General features: G+C 34.2%; 1 protein-coding gene across 19 annotated transcripts in view; it reads left to right on the top strand.

Annotated features, from left to right (window-relative positions):
- The window catches only part of LOC105382695 (protein NDRG3), a 100,657-nt gene extending 79,445 nt beyond the window's left edge, over positions 1 to 21,212 (top strand). For 6 of the 19 annotated variants that reach the window (XM_048633012.1, XM_048633005.1, XM_048632996.1 and 3 more), the window contains 7 exons: positions 2,248 to 2,389; positions 3,719 to 3,865; positions 5,270 to 5,416; positions 6,288 to 6,386; positions 7,755 to 7,839; positions 8,433 to 8,444; positions 18,482 to 21,212. In XM_048633012.1, coding sequence (XP_048488969.1) covers positions 2,248 to 2,389; positions 3,719 to 3,865; positions 5,270 to 5,416; positions 6,288 to 6,386; positions 7,755 to 7,839; positions 8,433 to 8,444; positions 18,482 to 18,624 — 775 coding nt within the window. In that variant the 3' untranslated portion in view covers positions 18,625 to 21,212. Of the gene's footprint in view, positions 1 to 2,247; positions 2,390 to 3,718; positions 3,866 to 5,269; positions 5,417 to 6,287; positions 6,387 to 7,754; positions 7,840 to 8,432; positions 8,445 to 10,505; positions 10,605 to 12,640; positions 15,467 to 16,211; positions 16,311 to 18,481 lie in introns of those variants that run through there. The other 13 variants (XM_048632999.1, XM_048633006.1, XM_048633008.1 and 10 more) reach the window with 13 other exon arrangements.
- Positions 21,213 to 21,967: the final 755 nt, after the last annotated feature.

The raw sequence follows: 21,967 nt of genomic DNA, 5'->3' as shown, positions 1-21,967 counted from the left end.
CTTTAGGGACCGACTAAGAGTCGCCATCACGACTGAATTTTCCTCACAAATTACTTTGGACTAAGGAATTATAATTGTAACTTGAAAGCGAACCCTTTCCGAAAATTGCCAAAAAGTTTCAGCGTCACGAATTTACGTAGTCACGTTCCATCAGGGCGTATATTGTGTGATTCGCTAATAAATTAACCTTGAATTTGAGCTGGTTATTTGAATACCTTTCGAGCTTATTACCGAAAATATTCGGAGGGTAGAGACCATTCGGCGAACCGTATTGTTCCGCAGTGTTATGTAACGGAACCGCTCAATATAGTACACCGTAGTCGGGTCGCGCAGACTGAAAGAAGCCCACCGAATACTTCGGAAGCAACCCTCGGAAAATGATTTCTTTGGACTCGACAGCTAAGTAATTCAGGCCGCTGCCGCTGCCCGGCGTCAAATGACGAACGAACAACAAAATGCCTTTGTGTCGCCAAACAGAATTTTCTATACAGTTCGATTGCTATTCAACAAATTTACAAATTTAATGTTTATGTTTTGTATTGTATTGTGTATGTTTGTGAATTAGTGTGAATAAATGGTATGAATATGAATATGAATATTCGTTTCTACTAGAATGTTCTATTTATACCTAATGTCATACTTCGGTGATACCAATTATTGGTAATACGTCGTCGCGTCGGCGGTTGCTACCTAATTATGGAATATTTTTTTGATTGGAAAGCTTCTTTCGAAATAGAAAAAGCATTAATATTTATTTAAGTTTTATACGAGTATTGAACATGGTATAAGAAATACATACTTAATTAATTCGTCCAATTAGTGTCTATGTCGTAACTGAATACTCAAGTATACCTAAATATTTAAAATGAACACACAACCTCTAACTCTTCCAATTTATTAGTCTGACACAAAAACTTATAAACAACTTTCGTATGTAACTTTTTTCAGAATTGCAGCCATACCGAAGTTTTCCTCTCCCGCGGTAATTTTAAATTGGATGTTGTAGTGTTTTTCAAAACTTATTTCATCACAACACACCTTACTCAGTTAATTATAAAGTAAGTTCAAAAATTTGTGTTACTCAAAATACTTTTGCATTTTGCCAAAGTTGAGACTCGTGGCTGGGATAAAATTATTACGCTTTTGTACCAATGAATAATATTAATGTTCATATAGTCTGATATAGTTCCCGACGCAAATGCAATGTTGGTAATAACGTGGTGATAAAACTGAGAGTAAAGTTTATTTTTTAGTAGAGCTATTCCAACCGAAGCTCCAAAAAATGAAATACACGTAAACCGAAATCTCAAATACTAAAAAACGCCGCAGGTTTCAATCAGCTTTTAATTATACTCGTAGTTAGATGTAATTAAAATAGCTATAAAATTATTTCCATTGGCTATATTGCGTATTAAGTACATATTAAATCACGTGCATAACCTGCCTTAAGGACCTTAAGGTAGTCAAATTGCGCATTGCCAAAATACCCGTAGGAAATTGATAAGATACTCGTGTGTGGTTTTAATAATTTCATAGTGTTTAGTTGACAACGTTGAGTAGGTCAGTAGGTTGCTTGTACTAGTGCTTGTGTACTTTCTCTCTAGCGTAGTGACGCAGTGTTATGTAAGTGGCATTCTATCGGCTACTGTAAAACTACCACATCAATGTAATATAATATGAATGTTTTAATCAATTTGAAAGCAATCCAAATGTACATGTTTACAACAAATGTTACCAAGCCGTTATTAGAGTCGTACACAGCTTACTGCAACTAACTTTAACATGATTTTATGATATTAGTCTGGATCGAAGGCGAATATTCGTCAAGAAATTCAATTTAATCTCTCCACAATTTCTGACTGAAGTTTCCTAAAGTTTCCAATCACGACTGAAAACTGTCGCATTCAAAACGATGCTAAGTTAGTGTTAAACGATATTATGTTATGAGAACGTAACTTCGTCTATCTTTTACACCAGTCTCTCTACTCTACTCACGTCTTCTTTCTAATATACTCACTTGCAAACTTGAGACATTTCCAACTCATGAAATACTCGAAAAAATACTAGCTCTGAGAAATACTTTTCCGCACAAGCTCTCGAAGCCTCTCGGAGACCAAACAGATTAGATACACAAGCTAAACTCACGAGCAATGAAATAGTTCCAGTAACACATGGAAAATCAATGGCAGGAAACTCATAGCTCGTGAGTTAGGCTTGTGTATATAATACGAATACCCATTGTTGCAGCTATGTGTACCCGACCATGGACGAGCTGGCCAACCAGATCAACTACGTGCTGGGCCACTTCGGCATCAAGACGTTCATCGGCTTTGGAGTGGGCGCCGGGGCCAACATCCTGGCTCGCTATGCCGTCGCCCACCCTCAGAAGGTAATGATAATGATTGCATACGGTTACTTATGGTGACGGTTATAATATAATTACATACGGTTACATACGGCATAGTTTTGGCTACATATTTTTTGTTTATTTTAAAAATAACTTCTTGGGAAAACGATATTGCCCGAAAAAACACGAAGTCTCATTTCGGCTTTTATTTAATAAGTGTAAGAAGGAGGCGTTTGACCTGTGTTTCGCAATCATGGTATATCTAGTTGTATGTCTATATAGTTGCGCACGGGCTTCGATCATATACGGGATATTATTTTAGATTTTCCTGGGACATAATAAAATCACCTCTAGACTTTCAGTACAATCTACACTGGAAAGGTAATTACTAAGCTAACTTCTATCAAAATCGATATTCACTGGGTTACAGGCTTTATAATCTGGTCTAGCCTAATCCGGATAGTCCGATTAGAAAGCTTTGGCTCGAAACATTTCAGAATGTTACAGTTGTAACGGAGATTAAATCTGTTTACTGTTCCCTCCATTATCCCAAATATTCAACTCTAACGATAGAAACTACGTGTATTTTGACGGTACTACAATTCTGAACTTTATTCTCATGTAGATACATTCGCCTGGGATATTAAAGTTCAAGGTCAACTTATTTATTTAAACGTACCCCTCTTCTTTTTGAATGACAAAATAAAAAAAAAACAGTCTTCCGTCTTGATTAATTAACAGATACCTTTTGAATTTTCATTAGAGAAAGTCGTACAGACTAAATTCAAAAGGATACCACACACTTGGTTTTTAAATTTTGAAATCTACGTACCGGTAACTGTTCATTAGAATTCTCATCAAATAGAGACAAAAACTAAAAAAATATTGGTTTTTATTGTTTCAAATCCGTTTCCTGCAAAGATGGCTTTCCACTAACTTATAATCTCGTAGATTTCATCGCGAATTGGGTCACTGTAGTTTATAAACTAGTTCATAATATGTAACAGTTTATTTATCTTGGACATAAATGGGACGAGGTCAACGTTTGCTTTCAAACACAGGATGCCTCATTTGGATCCGTCCGCCAAGCAACTATTAAACTACGCTACGCCTTGTAGTAGGTAGTTATACCGAGAATTTATAGGAAAATCTTAAACTGGCAATAAAAGTTTTGTTGGGAGAAATAAAATATTTTGGAATCATTTCAAATGGTAATAACACTAATAAAGTAATAACAGAGCAAAATTTTAATTTAAAAATCATAAGTAGGTTTTTCATTTACTTTGTTTCTCATTATGTACGGGCGTACCCCAAGGTTCCATCCTAGGCCCAACGTTATTTCTCATGTATGTCAATCCATTTATTTTCCAGGTGGATGCCCTGGCCCTGATCAACTGCACCTCGACCCAGGCCGGTTGGATCGAGTGGGGATACCAGAAGATGAACTCCCGCTACCTGCGCTCTCGCGGCATGACCCAGGGCGTGCTGGACTACCTCATGTGGCACCACTTCGGCAGGGTATGTTGCTTTTATTTGCACCGTTGCTTGTGTGATTAGGGTTTCTAACCTTTGCATGGCAGTGAGTTTGAGTTAACTTGTTAGATTCATAGAATAGAAAAATCTGGTGTACGAATGGGCCACGGGGACGTCAGCGGTTAATTCATAATTATCATTGCTCACTGCTTGACATAAGGCTCTGTCAAGGAGCGCCACAACACTCTGTTCTCCTGTATTTTCGGCCTCCAGAATCTATGTTGGTACAGTGAGATGGATACTGACTCCTTTTGTTAAAGAAATTAAATTTATAACGCTGCTTGCGCGACGGCGACTGTACTCATTTGTAAAGCATGCGTTTTTTACCATTACATATTTTATCATGAATACATACATACCTACATAGGAATCGTCACAAAAATTATAGAAAAGCGTATGGTCTCTACCAATGATCTCCACAACACTCCATAATTTTATTTATCAGTTTCACAAGATATGTACTTGTACTCGTATAAGCACGGTGTGTAACACAAACAATTCTCGCTACATATTTGTTCCCATCTTAGCTTGTATGTGAAAACTGCTAATTATGCAGTAAAGTACAGTTGATAAGTAACTCCGGTCTGTCACTATGTTTGCTTAGATTTCCAAAACTAGACTGAAATACACTACTTCATCTCCCCACATCATTATCTCACAAGTTTATGAATATAACTACTTTGGTCTAATTAGCAATGCATTGCTAACTTTGCGAATAGCTCCTAGCATAGCATGTGACAGGAGTGTTGTAACTGTCTCGCTCGCTCGCGTTATGTGGCTTAAGGTGTGAGTGCGATACCAACTTTTGTAATGAATGATACTTTACAGACACTCACGTGTGTTTCTACATTGTTAGCCTCAGATAAAACAGGCTACGTTGCCTCCTTTTGAAAAGCGAATGTTTAACAGATGCTGCAATGTACATATACGCTGTCCAGGTGCGATCACTAACAAACTTATCCGTTTTTATTTTATTTTATATCTTTACGGTACCTATCCTTGATGCTTCATCTATATATTCTACCCTTTGAGATATCCCTTTATTCACCTCATTGTACACTGGTTTTCGAGGTAGAAAATCCGGGTTTCGATTCCCAGTCCCAGTATTGGGTTGCAATTCTATATTTTAACAGCCCTATTACTTGATGTTTCGAATATGATGTATATTTACTCCATAAAAAACCTTGCCTGTATGCAACATGCTGCGCGTCTCTGTGTTATTGTCGCCGAATATCCCAAAATCATCTCATTGGTCTAAACCAAACCAGCTCGCGACCTTGACGATTGCTTATGAAATACCCCTGGTCCTATTGCTTGTCTAATATTCTCTCCCGGCTCCTGATTGGTTCTGTCACCGCTCCCGGCGTCTGATTGGCTGCCTCCTTCCAGGGCACTGACGCTCGCAACCACGACCTGGTCCAGGTGTACCGCCTGTACTTCTCTCGCAACGTGAACCCGACCAACCTGTCGCTGCTGATCGACTCCTACGTGCGTCGCTCGGACCTCAACATCGCTCGTGACGGAAACACCCTGAAGGTGAGATGTTGCTATCGACTTTTATTTCACTTTTCACTCACGAGCAATGAAAATGATCACACAAAATGCATGTATGTATACTTCAGTATTGCAGACGGCGTCATTAAGAACTTTTTCAATACTTGAGCTGGAGAGGGTTTGTCACTGTGGCGAAAGGATTAGCCATTAAAATTTGTCACAGGAAGTATAACGGGTGTTAAAAGAAGGGTATGGTGAACCCAAAGAGGGTGATCTTTATGATCGTCAGTCCGTAATCGACCACTTCTCTATATACATCATCGCTTTTCCAACCCTCTGCCGCATCAACTCACAGTACATAATATACCTCACTGTATTTAATAGTAGCGTAACTATCACGCTTATTAATACGCAGCCACGGACGGATAGATCGATTTAAGTGCACTAGTAAATGTATGTAATATTGCTTGAGGCAAATTAATGCGCCCTGACTCAGTCATTACCAGTGTGATCTCTAATTAGGAGCTTCCAGCACTTGAGTCTATTGATGCAAGCCCGACTGAATGACGCCTGTTCCCTATACAGGGTGACACTTTGACCTCTTTTACAGCTACGCACACATACTGTATATTAAAGTAAGTATTCTATGTATTCTTTTACCATTCGGTGCGATCCATAACACTAATTAAAACACCGGCTTTCGAAACTGAATCATTATAATTTCAAGGATAGTAACTATGAATTCATCCACCGAAGACATCGTACTGCTGAAAACAGGCATCCGCCTCCCAAGGACAAAGACTAGTCGAAATAGGGATGTAATTCTTCATCAGGGTCATTACGCTGTTGATAACAAGTAACATAAAATTGCATTAGGTATTTAAAATTAAAAAATCATCGTGTAATGTTTCAGGTGCCGGTGCTGAACATCACGGGGTCGGACTCGCCCCACGTCGACGATACGGTCACCTTCAACGGCCGTCTGGACCCAACCAACTCGACCTGGATGAAGGTACAAACTAGTCATACGGTCAGCTGCATATGTAGCACTTTTCGCACTCTCAGTATAAAAGGGGCTTATCTCTAAATTTCACGATACTGAGTTACAGTCATAGAAAGATCAAAAAAGGTATGCTCTATCCGATGACCACGAAAACAGAGGCATTTTTATGATAGAATGAGAAATCCGATACTTCCGCCTCTATTATACGGGGACCTACCGCACCCCCCGCTTCGTGTAAGAGTGACGTAACCAGTGATGTGCCATCGGTGATATGGACAAGCCGTCTCAGGTTTAGTTTTATACAGGTTTAAAACCGATTGTGCCTCTTTAGTTCTGTACTTCTATTGTATTGTTATTTACCCTTTATAAGAAAATAGGCTCATATCGTAAAACATCCTTCAATCTTTAAATTATTTTAGTGTTAAATAGACCTTTTGAGACTTATAGTATATTTATATAGTATATTTATGACTTATAATATTATTATTTTTTAAATCAGAATTAAAAAGTCCTAAGTATAAAATAGTCCCTTTAAAAGTATTGAGTTCGGAACAATAAAGGCATACTAAGTAACACTAGGATTTTTAAAAAAATCATAAAATAACATTTATAGTACAAGAGCTTTACGTCTATTATATTAACAAAAAAAAGACATCCCAGGCTTCATGAATAAAATATAACATAGTCCCATTTTCACCTATATTAGTTAAATCAATACTGTCAAAGTCGAAAATGAAAATTTCCGGATCGTTTTTTGCGATTTGCCAACAATTTAGTTTTTTGAATTACGCCTCTATTATCCTGAGGGTGCGTTTTGTTCCTTGTCAAACTAGCTACATAAGAAACTGACACTGTGCTACCACAAAAAACTTTAAACACTGTTCAACTAGTGTTTAAAACAAAATTTGACAGATTTTGTAGGCGTTTGACAGCACTAAATATCTGTTAAACACTGTCTAGGTTTTTGTGGTAAGGCCCTATATGTTTTAATAGGCAGTTTGTGAGTTTAACAAGGTACAAAAGTGTACATCCACTTATGCAGCTGACTGTAGATGCGCATTGAGTTAGCGACAGTAGTTTGCTCTTATGACTCTGACTGAATGGCTCATGTCAGTAAATCTACCTTTTCAACTGGTTACAATTTTAAAGTAGTTTTTTGTATCACGCGCATTTATTTTGGCACTGGCAGGTGCTACCCCAATAACTCAGCCAATCAATTCGGTTATCAATTCCTCTGTAAGTTTTTTTAAAATGTAAGTACCTAAACAAAAAAAAAATATCAATAAGTTTTTTTTTTTATTGTGGGTCGCAAATATAAATTCGCTCCCGGTTTTTAAACACCCTGTATAAAGAGAACAAATGTTGTGAACATTCCAGATCTCCGACTGCGGAATGGTGCTGGAGGAGCAGCCTGGGAAGGTCTCCGAGGCCTTCCGTCTGTTCTTGCAGGGTGAAGGATACGGTAAGTGAACGCCGAACGGGACGGCGGTGGCCCAGTTGACCCTATTATGTGTTTTGTTAAAAAGTGGGGAGTTTGTCTCTTTTGAAATGGCGAGTGGTCATCGATTCGTATTCGCGTTTGGTTACCTTTTACCATGTTCTTTGTTTTACGCCAACAATTGTGAAACTGTTATTTAATATACAAAATTGCATCCTTGTTTTAAAGATAATGAGGTCGAAAATATACCTATAATTGTTTAATTTTTAAGTTAATTTTCTAAAATCGAAGAACAAAAGTTGTTTATTACCCCTATGTCACCCTCCTTTTCGGCCTACCAACTATTCCAATGTTACAACATTCTGTATAAAGTGTAATAAATAATTATTGGGAATGCGAAGCGAATCGATGAAACTAATCTTTAAAAAAGTACCTATATATTTTTTCGTTTATACTCGATGAAAAATTTAAATTATTTAGGAAAAGTCTTGATTATACATTTTATTTTGTATTGTAAGTATATACATAATAATTTTACAGCATTTGTGCATGTACCTACTACCTACTAATATAATAAACCCATTTATTTTTATTAAATTTTTATGCACGTCGTTAAGGATCCGACTTAAGTACAATAATTTTAAGAATTATTTAATTTATTATTAAATAGCTTCTTCTTTAAATAGAACAATTAAATATACTTTAGATATAATCCGTTTAAATAAAGATAGGAAGGCTTCGCGCAAGCTTATAAAATAGTTGACGCACGCATTTGTTGGTTTATTAGAGTAAGCCAAAAAGGTACCAATCAAAAGTTTCATGAACTAGGTACTGAAATGTATATTTTTGGTGCCTAAAACCTTATTTGGCTTACTATGTACCTAAAGCATTTTGTCACGATATGATCAAGCTAATCACAGCAAATCTTTTTCGCAAACACTTAAAATCATTTATTTTTTACCATGGCACATTTACATAACATTTTCATACGGCATTTAAATATTCCGGCTAAAAATATACAAGAATAAAATACCTATATACCAACATACTTAATGCCATAGTAAGGTGCCAAAATTCTTAAACCAACTGGAAGCTAAGATCTCATTAGTTAAACTGATGGTATTTTTGTACCTTCTAGAACTTTCTTATTTGTGATAAATGTACATAGGTGTTTAATGACCTATGAAGTTAAATAATATAAAACTTTTATATGTAGTTTATATTATACCTACTTATGGCTATATTTTAAAAAATCACGATGAAGTCATTACTGTATCGGTGAATATGTGGTTTCTTACAATATTATTATATATTATACAAAATTATATATAATGGAATGCCTTATACTATATAATCTTACCTTTGGATATGCTCCAACATAAATATTACTTACTGTAATGTGCTTTTATGTATAAATGTACCCATTAGTAGTAAGAACAACTTAAGTCTAATAAAGTTTCGAATGGTATTTGCGTTTTAAATTATTTATGAATATTATTTAGTTCTTGCGATTATTCAAAATTAATACTTACATGCATAATTAATGATAAATAATGAAAAAACTATATTTTACAGTTTTTAAACTGCTATTTTAATTAAATCTTTTAAATTTTAAAATCAAATAAGTAAAAGATACTTAAATACAGTAAAAAAAATGTAATGTAATGAATGTATACTAAACTATTACAGTTTGTTCATCATTCAGTGTTTCCACCCGTTCATTTCTGTTTTTTGTTTTTTTGTTTAATTATTTTGAGGCTGGATGTGAATGCAATATGCGGAACCCACCTTGACTTGGTACGTATTGGCAGAATGGAGCTGGGATCTCGAATAACTTGACTGTCGTATCGTTGTTTAAAATGCAAACTGGCTGAAAGACGACACAGGTTGCAGCAGAAATAAATCGAACAACCATACGATGCCTAGTTTTTTCGAGAAACCTACGCCGAAAGCTTATTTAGATATTCAGCTATTTTGATGTTTCCATTTTGTAGACGTTAATTACATAGATTCTTAGAACAGACGATAGCTAGTACTTTATTATAATACTTGTAGAAACTATTTAACTTCAATGTATTTCTTATAAGTTTCACGTTTATGCCATAAAAGTATGTAATAATGGTCAAGTAATGATTTGACTACTACTTACCAACCAAGTGACGTATTTTAGAGTTATCGACAAATCGCAAATAAATAACCCTCAAATGCATATTTTATTTCAAAATACTTATTCAGGTGATATTTGATGTTTGTCGGACTGATGTAGCGCTATAGTACCTAATCTATACTATATAAAAACAGTATTAACATTTATTTGTAACTAACCCTTATGCAAGTATCATAAAACAATTATTTCAAAACTCCTCTATGTGCTATTTTTTCTCATCCATCTTTTCACAGTTAAAATGTTACTCAGGTTTTCCATTTACTTATCAATTATGAAAAGATTTATCTTTTACTTTTAAATAAAACGAACCTGAGTAACAGTGGTCCATTGCACGAGTGTATTACACAGCTATGGTCAAACTTCTTGGCTTTAATTTAGCGTTCCAGTTCTGTCTAACACCCCGCCTCTTAAAAATCTCTAAGATTCCTTGCAAGTAAACGACTTTTGCCAAGAAGTTTGCCCATCAGTAGTTAGTTCCATAAACGTTATAATTTTCTTTAATTTTATTTTTTATCCCCTATAGCCGTGTTGCCACTACAAAAAATTAGCCCTCATCCTACGATACCCCAGATTATGACAAATTAGCCGATTTGCCATTTAGATTCACCAGCTTGCGTTGAGAGTAAGTCCACGACATTTTATACCAATTATTTTTGCTTTGCGTGTGCCGCATGTTAAATGTTTAAAGCTGCGTACAGACCGGGCCAACAAACGCCCAACGATGGATATTTATCATACATAATACAGGGCAGATTGCAGCAAGTAAGGTCAATGAAACCCGTACGTTGGCGTTCGTTTGACCGGTCTGTACGCAGCTTAAGACATTTGGCAATCGACGACATTATGGGGTTGCAGTAGGCGACTTGTCGCAACTTCGCTACTAATTAATATTGAATTTATTTGTTTAATTTGATAGCTACTGACGCTCTGCAAGCTCATGTCGTCGGTCGCCAAAAGGTCGCCAATGTGCAACATTATACTTACTGCATTTTTTTTATTTACTTGTCATAAAGGTAAACAGTTTTAGTGTGTCTTTTATTTGACTGAATTTTGAAATAGGTTTTTTTTTTAAATAAAACATAAGAACCAATGAAACACTTACTATTAAAAAATGTCTACTTTCGCAATAAAACCTTTTATTTTAGCTGTTGTTTATTTGTTTATTAATATTTTGAATTAAAAGACACACTATGAATGTTTATCTTTTATGCCAAGCATGAAAAAATGGAGTTGTTGCTGTAGTACGGTTTCTTTTCTTAGGAATCAAGTCATAGATAACAAATGATCGTAATGACGTGTGTACTGTTAATAGAGTATACTAGATTTCCTATTTACCAAAATAACTATAAGTACAGACTAAAATTACTATGTATCTAAACATTTATTTATCACAAAGTCTGGTTGGGTTTTTTTTTCTATTCACTAAAAGAGATGACTTGGTTCCTATAGGAAACGACCGAATCTGACCAAATGTACAATGAGCAGATAGTGTTTACAAAAAGGAAAGAAAATGTCTTATTTCTCATATAATTCCATGTGTCTGCTCATTGTTATAGTCAAATAAATAATTATATATTTACATATTTTATGTAGGGAGTTTTAAATGCATGAAATTAATTTAAAAATGCATGGTTAGTACCCAGTTGAGAAACAATAGATTCTTAATAAATATATCAGGTTTATTTATAAGTACATGTATGTATGAGTTTATTTTCATTATTACTAATACTAAGTAATATAACTACCAATTCCTATATTTTACTAGGTACACCTTCTATTCTAAATAACTATAATATTGATACCTATATAATTTTGACATTAAATTACCCCTTTAGATTGTGTTTGTGACAATAGGTGCTACAGTTTTAGTGGTGTGTGGTGTGGTAAAGTAATTTGAGATTTATCGATTGATAATAATAATTTTTTGAACTTAGGTAGGACATGATTGGAAATAACAATTGCCTGGGCTAACCAATGCTAGTGTTGGAATCAAACATGATGGCCATCATCGCCATAAAAACCTTAAATTTAGAGCTGTCAAAATAAACAATAAACAAATCAGAGAAACACCTCTATTCGTATAGAACTTCAAGATGTATTTTATGAAAATTGAATTTATGATTGCTCTACATTTTTGGTTTTTGTATTTTTAACACACAGTATTACCATATATTGTGCCTACGTATCTGACCTGACCTGGCGACCGATGTACACGTATAACCCGCAAATAAACATAATAATCTATATTTTCTACTCATTACTATATTTTTGCCTGGTGTACCTAATCATTCGTAGGTCAGCGGGGTCACTCTCTATCGACAACAAACGAACGAACGCATTGTCACGCAATCTAAATACAACTAGAAAAAGCCGTGCTGTTGCACGGAAGCTTAGGAAAAACAAAATTACAGCGCTAACCCCTACTCTATCCCGTTGTATTGAGCGTAGGTACCCATTACGTCACAACTTTCGTTCGTTCGTAGATTCAGAGGGTAACCCTCCAGGCAGGGCTACACGGGTTCGTTATCGACACCGATAAACTCGTTTAATGCGCCACAAATCACAGCACCGACGTTTAGCGTGTTTAGCGTGAGCACGTGTAGCGGCAGCAGATACGTTGGCTCCCGTACCCTGGATATAACCTGTGCTTGCTTCCAGTAGCTCCGCTCTCGCCGACGAAGATCACCCTCTTCCGGCGGAAGTCGTTCGAGGAGCGTGCGCAGGCGCAGAAGCGCCAGTGCCGCCTGTCGCCGGTCATCCGCATCACTGAGAACCCGATCTCGGAGGCCGTCGTCTGCTAAACGCAAGGCGCAACCTTGTAGCCGTTTCACTGTAGTGTTACCCTAACGCACCCGGTTTTTACGATAATTTTTTTGAGTTGCGGACAGGTTGGGATATTATAGCGTGTTTGTAAAATATGTTGGTATATATATTTTGTATTTACAATATTTACATACTCTCAAAAGATTAAACAGGAGTTTGGCAAAAGCATACAGTATTTAACAGCGCAAAAATGTAAGTACCTAGTTTATGTACCTATTTTCACACAATTTAATGTAAACTGAGTTTAACGGTAGTTTAACAGAAGCGAAAGTATATGACAGCTAAACATTTGTTTCACACGTGTCCTGTTTGTGTTGTAAATTATATTCAATTTAACAATTATTTATAAAATAATTTGACTATCGTTATCGTCAAAAACTGGGTGTCGTTCTTCTTCAATACCCCACTGTCATGTTTAGTAGATGTTACAATGAAAAATGATATTTAAACTTAATGCACTTTAGAATCTGTTTTGCTCTGTTTACAAGTTAACATTTTCCGTCTAAATTTAACTTAATCAGTCAATATTAAAATCTGACACTGCAAGTAATAGAAAACATTTAAAATTTGGTTTTATAATGCTATATGATAAAAAGCGGGTAGAGGTTTTTATTGGTGGCTATAAGAAGAAAACATTATGAAATATTTTAATTTAAAATCAAAAACCCGATTAGTAGTATCTATGCATCTTTTTATTTGATACTGTATAATGAAAAAAATATACTTTATTTAAAAACAACACTGCGCGAACCAAGAAAATATTGTAGATCTGAGCTTATAACTATGTATGTGAAATTGGGGATGGATGGAAAAACGGAATGCAGGATTTGAGAATATATTATATCTTTTATAATATTTGGGTCAGTAAATGAAAAAATTAACGTTGTTAAACGACAATTACAAGTTTACACGTAAATATCATCAAATCATTTTCAGTTTTTAATATCTTTTTTACCATGAAATTGAAGAACCAAAAACTTTTATTAACACTTAAGGAGTATCTATTTCTTATTTCATAAAATGAATGAGTAAGATAGAATAGAAGAATGTCACAACATTTTATATTCGGCTGCAGAGCAAGCTCGGGAACAAGAGTCTGGAAAGAAATAAGATAATGCATAGAGCCATAAATTAACAAAATATGGAGGAATTTCAAATCGTAAAGGGGTGCTATTCTAAGGAAAGACCATGCGTAATATACCTATCTAATTATAATTTAAGTATATTTTTACAAATTAAGTAAGTATATTTATTTAACAATCGAATCTCGGCCTATTTTACTTTACAACTGTATATTATATTTATTAATTTAAATTATATTTGTGGTCCAAAGCAAAAAATAGATCTGTCAGTATCGTTTATTTCGATTACATCTAGTCATGCAATAGATTATTTACTATAAAAGTTTGCAATGTGTGTGGCAGGTCTAAAGAACCGGAGGTGTTAAAGGGTATAAGTCACTTTTTAAAAATAAATAACACAATAACTGCCACATCAAATAAGTATATCTGATTTACAAAATTTACGCCGACAAATTCAAAACCCTCTTTTATTGTGTGAATGTTATTTTTAGAAGCAATTCTATGTTTTACTATATTTATTTGTATAATATAAGTTGGATGAAGTTACAATCTCTTTTATTATACACATTAAGTAATGAAAGTATTGTAAAAGCTAAAAGGAAGTTTGCTGGTTTATATTAATTCAGTTCTTATTAAATATGTTCTATAAATCAAGCTTTTATAAGTCAGCGTTTCAAAGATTTTGCACATTAATGAAGTACCTTTTATCAAGTTTTTTTTTTCCTTACGTTTGATTTAGATTTTTACAAAACAATTTTGATTCTTTTATTGTGTTTTTTTATATAGTTTGGTTTGTTCAGTTAATAGTTAGGTTTTTTACGTGTTATACTTAGGTAATTGTTAAAAAATATTAGTGAAGAGTGCTAAATTTGCTTCAAACTTTGAACTCTAGACATCCCAGCATTAAAAAGGGATTCTATAGATAGCGAAACTTCATGCTAAATGCATAATGTTATTGTTTCAGTAGTTAGAAATATTAATTTATCAGAAATAATTAATTGTAACAGATTTACTCATCGGATTATCTAATTTGGTAAATAATTAACTTAAAACAATTCAGTTGGGATGTGATAGCGATTACAGGCAGTGTTGAAAGTGTCTTGCAACATCCAGACACATTTTTATTACGGACACTTGATTTATTATTTAAACAAAACATAATCGTTGGTGTTATTTATCTTTAACTTCCATCTTAACACTCATAAAATTTCTGAGATTTAGACTGTCACCTATGTCTCTCAAAATACCATTTAAATAGGAGGTTACTTACATAAACATTTATATATATTAATCAATTGTATTGTAACACATACTTACATAAACTATTGTAATGATGAATCAGTATTCTGCTATGTAGGACGTATTGTTCAATGTAGTGAAAGTTTTCCAATGTCTGTATGATACACCTATACGGGTGAAACATATATAATGTGAATTTCAATGCTTAGTCTTAATTCTTTTTAATGTTATGTATACCTAAATGTAACAAGCGTATCGTTGCCTCTAGACGTACCACGTGGCAACGACTTTTCATGTGAATTGGTATATAATATGGGCCAAATAAAAGCCTGTTTTACAATCCGGTGTTTTATTTATTAGCCTGCATTTTTTATCTAATTTTCAGCATAGTTTTAGGTAGGTAATGTATTATGTACTAATAATATGTGGGGACATCTCACACATCTCATCCAACCCCAAGCTAGGCAGAGCCTGTGTTATGGGTATCGGTCAGCTGATATATCTACACAAATACATAGATACATATTAAATAACACCCAAGACCCGAGTACAAATATCTGTCTTTAAACAAATATCTGCCCCAGCCGGGAATCGAACCCAGGACCTTCGGCTTAGCAATCAGGATTGGATTACTAACCACTACGCCATTCGACCGTCTAAGTGAAATAATTGGAAGTGTGTTACGTCATAGAACAACGTGGACTCGGATGTACCCTACCCTCTACTCAGTGGCTAATGTATGTAGGTATGTTTGGTAGTTTGTATCTACAGGGGTAAGGCAGGTCAAATTTAAAATAAAACAATTTGTTTGGTCTTACCTACCTTATAATTATGTATTTCAGTTTAAAAGTTCCAATAAATTTACGCTTATAAGTAAGTATATAGGCTGTTGGTGGGTATGTAAGTACCTACCAACAGTACCTACTTATATGTAGTTGATTTTGAATCAATAATGTCCTGAATAAAGTTACTTTAATTTAATAATTAAATTAATTAATTATTTTAATTATTAAATTAATAATTAAAATATTTATTTTCTTTAATTTTATTTAATTTTCTTTAATTTTATTTTTTATCCCCTATAGCCGTGTTGCCACTACAAAAAATTACCCCTCATCCTACGATACCCCAGATTATGACAAATTAGCCGATTTGCCATTTATATTCACCAGCTTGCGTTGACAGTAAGTCCACGACATTTTATACCAATTATTTTTGCTTTGCGTGTGCTGCATGTTAAATGTTTAAGCCATTTGGCAATCGACGACATTACGGGGTTGCAGTAGGCGACTTGTCGCAACTTCGCTACTAACTAATATTGAATTTATTTGTTTCATTTGATAGCTACTGACGCCGCAAGGTCATGTCGTCGGCTGCTGATGTGCAACATTATACTTACTGCATTTTTTTACTCGTCATAAAGGTAAACAATCTCAATGTGTCTTTTTATTTGAATGAATATAAAAATAGATTTTTTTAAAAATAAAACATAAGAACCAATTAAACACTTATTAGCAAAAATGGCTACTTTCTCAAGAAAACATTTTATTTTAACTAAAAAAAAAAACACGCACTCACGCCTTGTACTAATGTACTCCCTTACGGGGTAGGCAGAGGTGCATTGCTGCACCCACTTTTCGCCAGAGTGTTATGTGAGTCCCAATGTAATAGGGGGCGGGCCTATTTCCATTTTACGTGCACATCCAAGACTCGAGAACAAATATCTGTGTTTAAACAAATATCTGCCCCAGCCGGGAATCGAACCCGGGACCATCGGCTCAGTAGTCAGGGTCACTAACCACTACGCCATTCGGTCGCCTTGTTATTTTAACTGTTGTTTATTAATATTTTGAACAAAAAGACACACTAACATTGTTTACATTTTATGTCAAGCATGAAAAAATGTAGTTGTTGCTGTATGGTTTCTTTTCTTAGGAATCAAGTCATAGATAACAAATGAACGTAATGACGTGTGTATTGTTAATAGAATATACTAGATTTCCTGTTCACCAAAGTAACTAAACAGACCAAAATTACTATACATGTATCTAAACATTTATTTATCACAAAGTCTGGTTGGGATTTTTTTCTATTCACTAAAAGAGATGACGTGGTTCCTATAGGAAACGGCCGAATTTGACCAAATGTACATACAATGAGCAGATGGTGTTTACAATAAGGAAAGAAAAAGTCTTATTTCTCATATAATTCTCCAATAAATTCCTTGCTCATTGTTGTAGTCAAATAAATAATTATATATTTACATATTTTATGTACTTAGGGAGTTTTAAATGCATGAAATTATTTAATAAATGCATGGTTAGTACCCAGTAGAAAATAAAAGATTCTTAATAAATATATCAGGTTTATTTATAAGTATAAGTAAGTTTATTTTCAATATTACTATTATTAAGATATTAATATACCTACCAATTCCTATATTTTACTAGGTACACCTTCTATTCTGAATAACTAACTTTTATATTGATATCGATGTAATTTTGACATTAAATTACCCTTTTAGATTGTGTTTGTGACAATAGGTGCTACAGTTTTAGTGGTGTGTGGTGTGGTAAAGTAATTTGGGATTTATTGATTGATAATAATAATTTTGTGAACTTAGGTAGGACATGTTTCGAAATAACAACTGCCTGGGCTAACCAATGCTAGTGTTGGAATCAAACATGGTGGCCAATACCGCAATCAACAATACAAACCTTAAATTTAGAGCTGTCAAAATAAACAAATCAGAGAAACACCTACCTATTCCTATAGAACTTCAAGACGTATTTTATGAAAAATTAATTTATGATTGCTCTACATTTTTGGTTTTTGTATTTTTAACACACAGTATTACCATATATTGTGCCTACGTATCTGACCTGACCTGGCGACCGATGTACACGTATAAACCGCGCAAATAAACATAATAATCTATATTTTCTACTCATTACTATATTTTTGCCTGGTGTACCTAATCATTCGTAGGTCAGCGGGGTCACTCTCTATCGACAACAAACGAACGAACGCGAATTGTCACGCAATCTTAATACAACTAGAAAAAGCCGTGCTGTTGCACGGAAGCTTAGGAAAAACAAAACTACAGCGCTTCCACGACTCTATCTCGTTGTATTGAGCGTACCCATTACGTCACAACTTTCGTTCGTTCGTTCGTTCGTAGATTTAGAGAGTAACCCTCCAGGCAGGGCTACACGGGTTCGTTATCGACGTCGATAACTCGTTTAATGCGGCACAAATCACAGCACCAACGTTTATCTACGTCGACAACAAACCCGTGTAGCGGCAGCAGATACGTTGGCTCCCGTACCCTGGATATAACCTGTGAATGTTCCAGTAGCTCCGCTGTCTCCGACGAAGATCACCCTCTTCCGGCGGAAGTCGTTCGAGGAGCGTGCGCAGGCGCAGAAGCGCCAGTGCCGCCTGTCGCCGGTCATCCGCATCACTGAGAACCCGATCTCGGAGGCCGTCGTCTGCTAAACGCAAGGCGCAACCTTGTAGCCGTTTCACTGTAGTGTTACCCTAACGCACCCGGTTTTTGCGATACAAGTTTTGAGTTGCGGACAGGTTGGGATGGCGTGTTTGTAAAATATTAAGGTGGTATATATTTAGTATTTACTTACACACAAAATATGAAAAAGGAGTTTGGCAAAAGCATACAGTATTTAACAGCGCAAAAAATTTAAGTACCTTATGTACCTATTTACACACAATTTAATGTAAACTGAGTTTAACATTTGTTTACACGTGTCCTGTTTGTGTTGTAAATTATATTCAATTTAACAATTATTTATAAAATAATTTGACTATCGTTATCGTCAAAAACTGGGTGTCGTTCTTCTTCAATACCCCACTGTCATGTTTAGTAGATGTTACAATGAAAAATGATATTTAAACTTAATGCACTTTAGAATCTGTTTTGCTCTGTTTACAAGTTAACATTTTCCGTCTAAATTTAACTTAATCAGTCAATATTAAAATCTGACACTGCAAGTAATAGAAAACATTTAAAATTTGGTTTTATAATGCTATATGATAAAAAAGCGGGTAGAGGTTTTTATTGGTGGCTATAAGAAGAAAACATTATGAAATATTTTAATTCAAAATCAAAAACCCGATTAGTAGTATCTATGCATCTTTTTATTTGATACTGTATAATGACAAAATTGTACTGTATTTAAAAACAACACTGCGCGAACCAAGAAAATATTGTAGATCTGAGCTTATAACTATGTATGTGAAATTGGGGATGGATGGAAAAACGGAATGCAGGATTTGAGAATATATTATATCTTTTATAATACTTGGGTCAGTAAATGAAAAAAATGAACGTTGTTAAACGACAAAAGTTTACTCGTATATATCATCAAATCATTTTCAGTTTTTAATATCTTTTTTACCATGAAATTGAAGAACCAAAAACTTTTATTAACACTTAAGGAGTATCTATTTCTTATTTCATAAAATGAATGAGTAAGATAGAATAGAAGAATGTCACAACATTTTATATTCGGCTGCAGAGCAAGCTCGGGAACAAGAGTCTGGAAAGAAATAAGATAGTGCATAGAGCCATAAATTAACAAAATATGGAGAAATTTCAAATGGTAAAGGGGTGCTATTCTAAGGAAAGACCATGCGTAATATACCTATCTAATTATAATTATGTTTTTTACAAATTAAGTAAGTATATTTATTTAACAATCGAATCTCGGCCTATTTTACTTTACAACTGTATATTATATTAATTTAAATTATATTTGTGGTCCAAAGCAAAAAATAGATCTGTCAGTATCGTTTATTTCGATTACATCTAGTCATGCCATAGATTATTTATTAAATAAAAGTTTGCAATGTGTGTGGCAGGTCCAAGGCAGGTCTAAAGAACCGGAGGTGTTGAAGGGTATAAGTCACGTTGTAAAAATAAATCACACGATAACTGCCACATCAAATAAGTATATCTGATTTACAAAATTTACGCCGACAAATTCAAAACCCTCTTTTATTGTGTGAATGTTATTTTTAGAAGCAATTCTATGTTTTACTATGTTTATTTGTATAATATAAGTTGGATGAAGTTACAATCTCTATTATTTTACACATTAAGTAATGAAAGTAATGTAAAAGCTAATGGAAGTTTGCTGGTTTATATTAATTCAGTTCTTATTGAATATGTTCTATAAATCAAGCTTATATCAATTTTTTTTCCTTACGTTTTGATTTGATTTTTACAAAACAATTTTGATTCTTTAATTGTGTTTTTTTTTTATATAGTTTGGTTTGTTCAGTTAATAGTTAGGTTTTTTACGTGATATACTTAGGTAATTGTTAAAAAATATTACTTAGTGAAGAGTGTTAAATTTGCTTCAAACTTTGAACTCTAGACATCCCAGCATTAAAAAGGGATTCTATAGATAGCGAAACTTCATGCTAAATGCATAATGTTATTGTTTCAGTAGTTAGAAATATTAATTTATCATAAATAATTAATTGTAACAGATTTACTCATCGGATTATCTAATTTGGTAAATAATTAACTTAAAACAATTCAGTTGGGATGTGATAGCGATTACAGGCAGTGTTGAAAGTGTCTTGCAACATCCAGACACATTTTTATTACGGACACTTGATTTATTATTTAAACAAAACATAATCGTTGGTGTTATTTATCTTTAACTTCCATCTTAACACTCATAAAATTTCTGAGATTTAGACTGTCACCTATGTCTCTCAAAATACCATTTAAATAGGAGGTTACTTACATAAACATTTATATATATTAATCAATTGTATTGTAACACATACTTACATAAACTATTGTAATGATGAATCAGTATTCTGCTATGTAGGACGTATTGTTCAATGTAGTGAAAGTTTTCCAATGTCTGTATGATACACCTATACGGGTGAAACATATATAATGTGAATTTCAATGCTTAGTCTTAATTCTTTTTAATGTTATGTATACCTAAATGTAACAAGCGTATCGTTGCCTCTAGACGTACCACGTGGCAACGACTTTTCATGTGAATTGGTATATAATATGGGCCAAATAAAAGCCTGTTTTACAATCCGGTGTTTTATTTATTAGCCTGCATTTTTTATCTAATTTTCAGCATAGTTTTAGGTAGGTAATGTATTATGTACTAATAATATGTGGGGACATCTCACACATCTCATCCAACCCCAAGCTAGGCAGAGCCTGTGTTATGGGTATCGGTCAGCTGATATATCTACACAAATACATAGATACATATTAAATAACACCCAAGACCCGAGTACAAATATCTGTCTTTAAACAAATATCTGCCCCAGCCGGGAATCGAACCCAGGACCTTCGGCTTAGCAATCAGGATTGGATTACTAACCACTACGCCATTCGACCGTCTAAGTGAAATAATTGGAAGTGTGTTACGTCATAGAACAACGTGGACTCGGATGTACCCTACCCTCTACTCAGTGGCTAATGTATGTAGGTATGTTTGGTAGTTTGTATCTACAGGGGTAAGGCAGGTCAAATTTAAAATAAAACAATTTGTTTGGTCTTACCTACCTTATAATTATGTATTTCAGTTTAAAAGTTCCAATAAATTTACGCTTATAAGTAAGTATATAGGCTGTTGGTGGGTATGTAAGTACCTACCAACAGTACCTACTTATATGTAGTTGATTTTGAATCAATAATGTCCTGAATAAAGTTACAATTATACTTAAGTACTATTTATCTAAGTATAGTTTATCATGCATTTTGATTAATTCGGTCAAAATATCCTTACATAATTAATAAGATATATCTTAAAGTAGGTATACTTAATTCTCTAACACA

Source organism: Plutella xylostella, chromosome Z (assembly GCF_932276165.1).
Source record: "Plutella xylostella chromosome Z, ilPluXylo3.1, whole genome shotgun sequence".
NCBI classification, from domain to species: domain Eukaryota; kingdom Metazoa; phylum Arthropoda; class Insecta; order Lepidoptera; family Plutellidae; genus Plutella; species Plutella xylostella.
The sequence above is the reverse complement of the archived record's forward strand: the minus strand, read 5'-3'. Positions and strand labels throughout refer to the sequence as shown.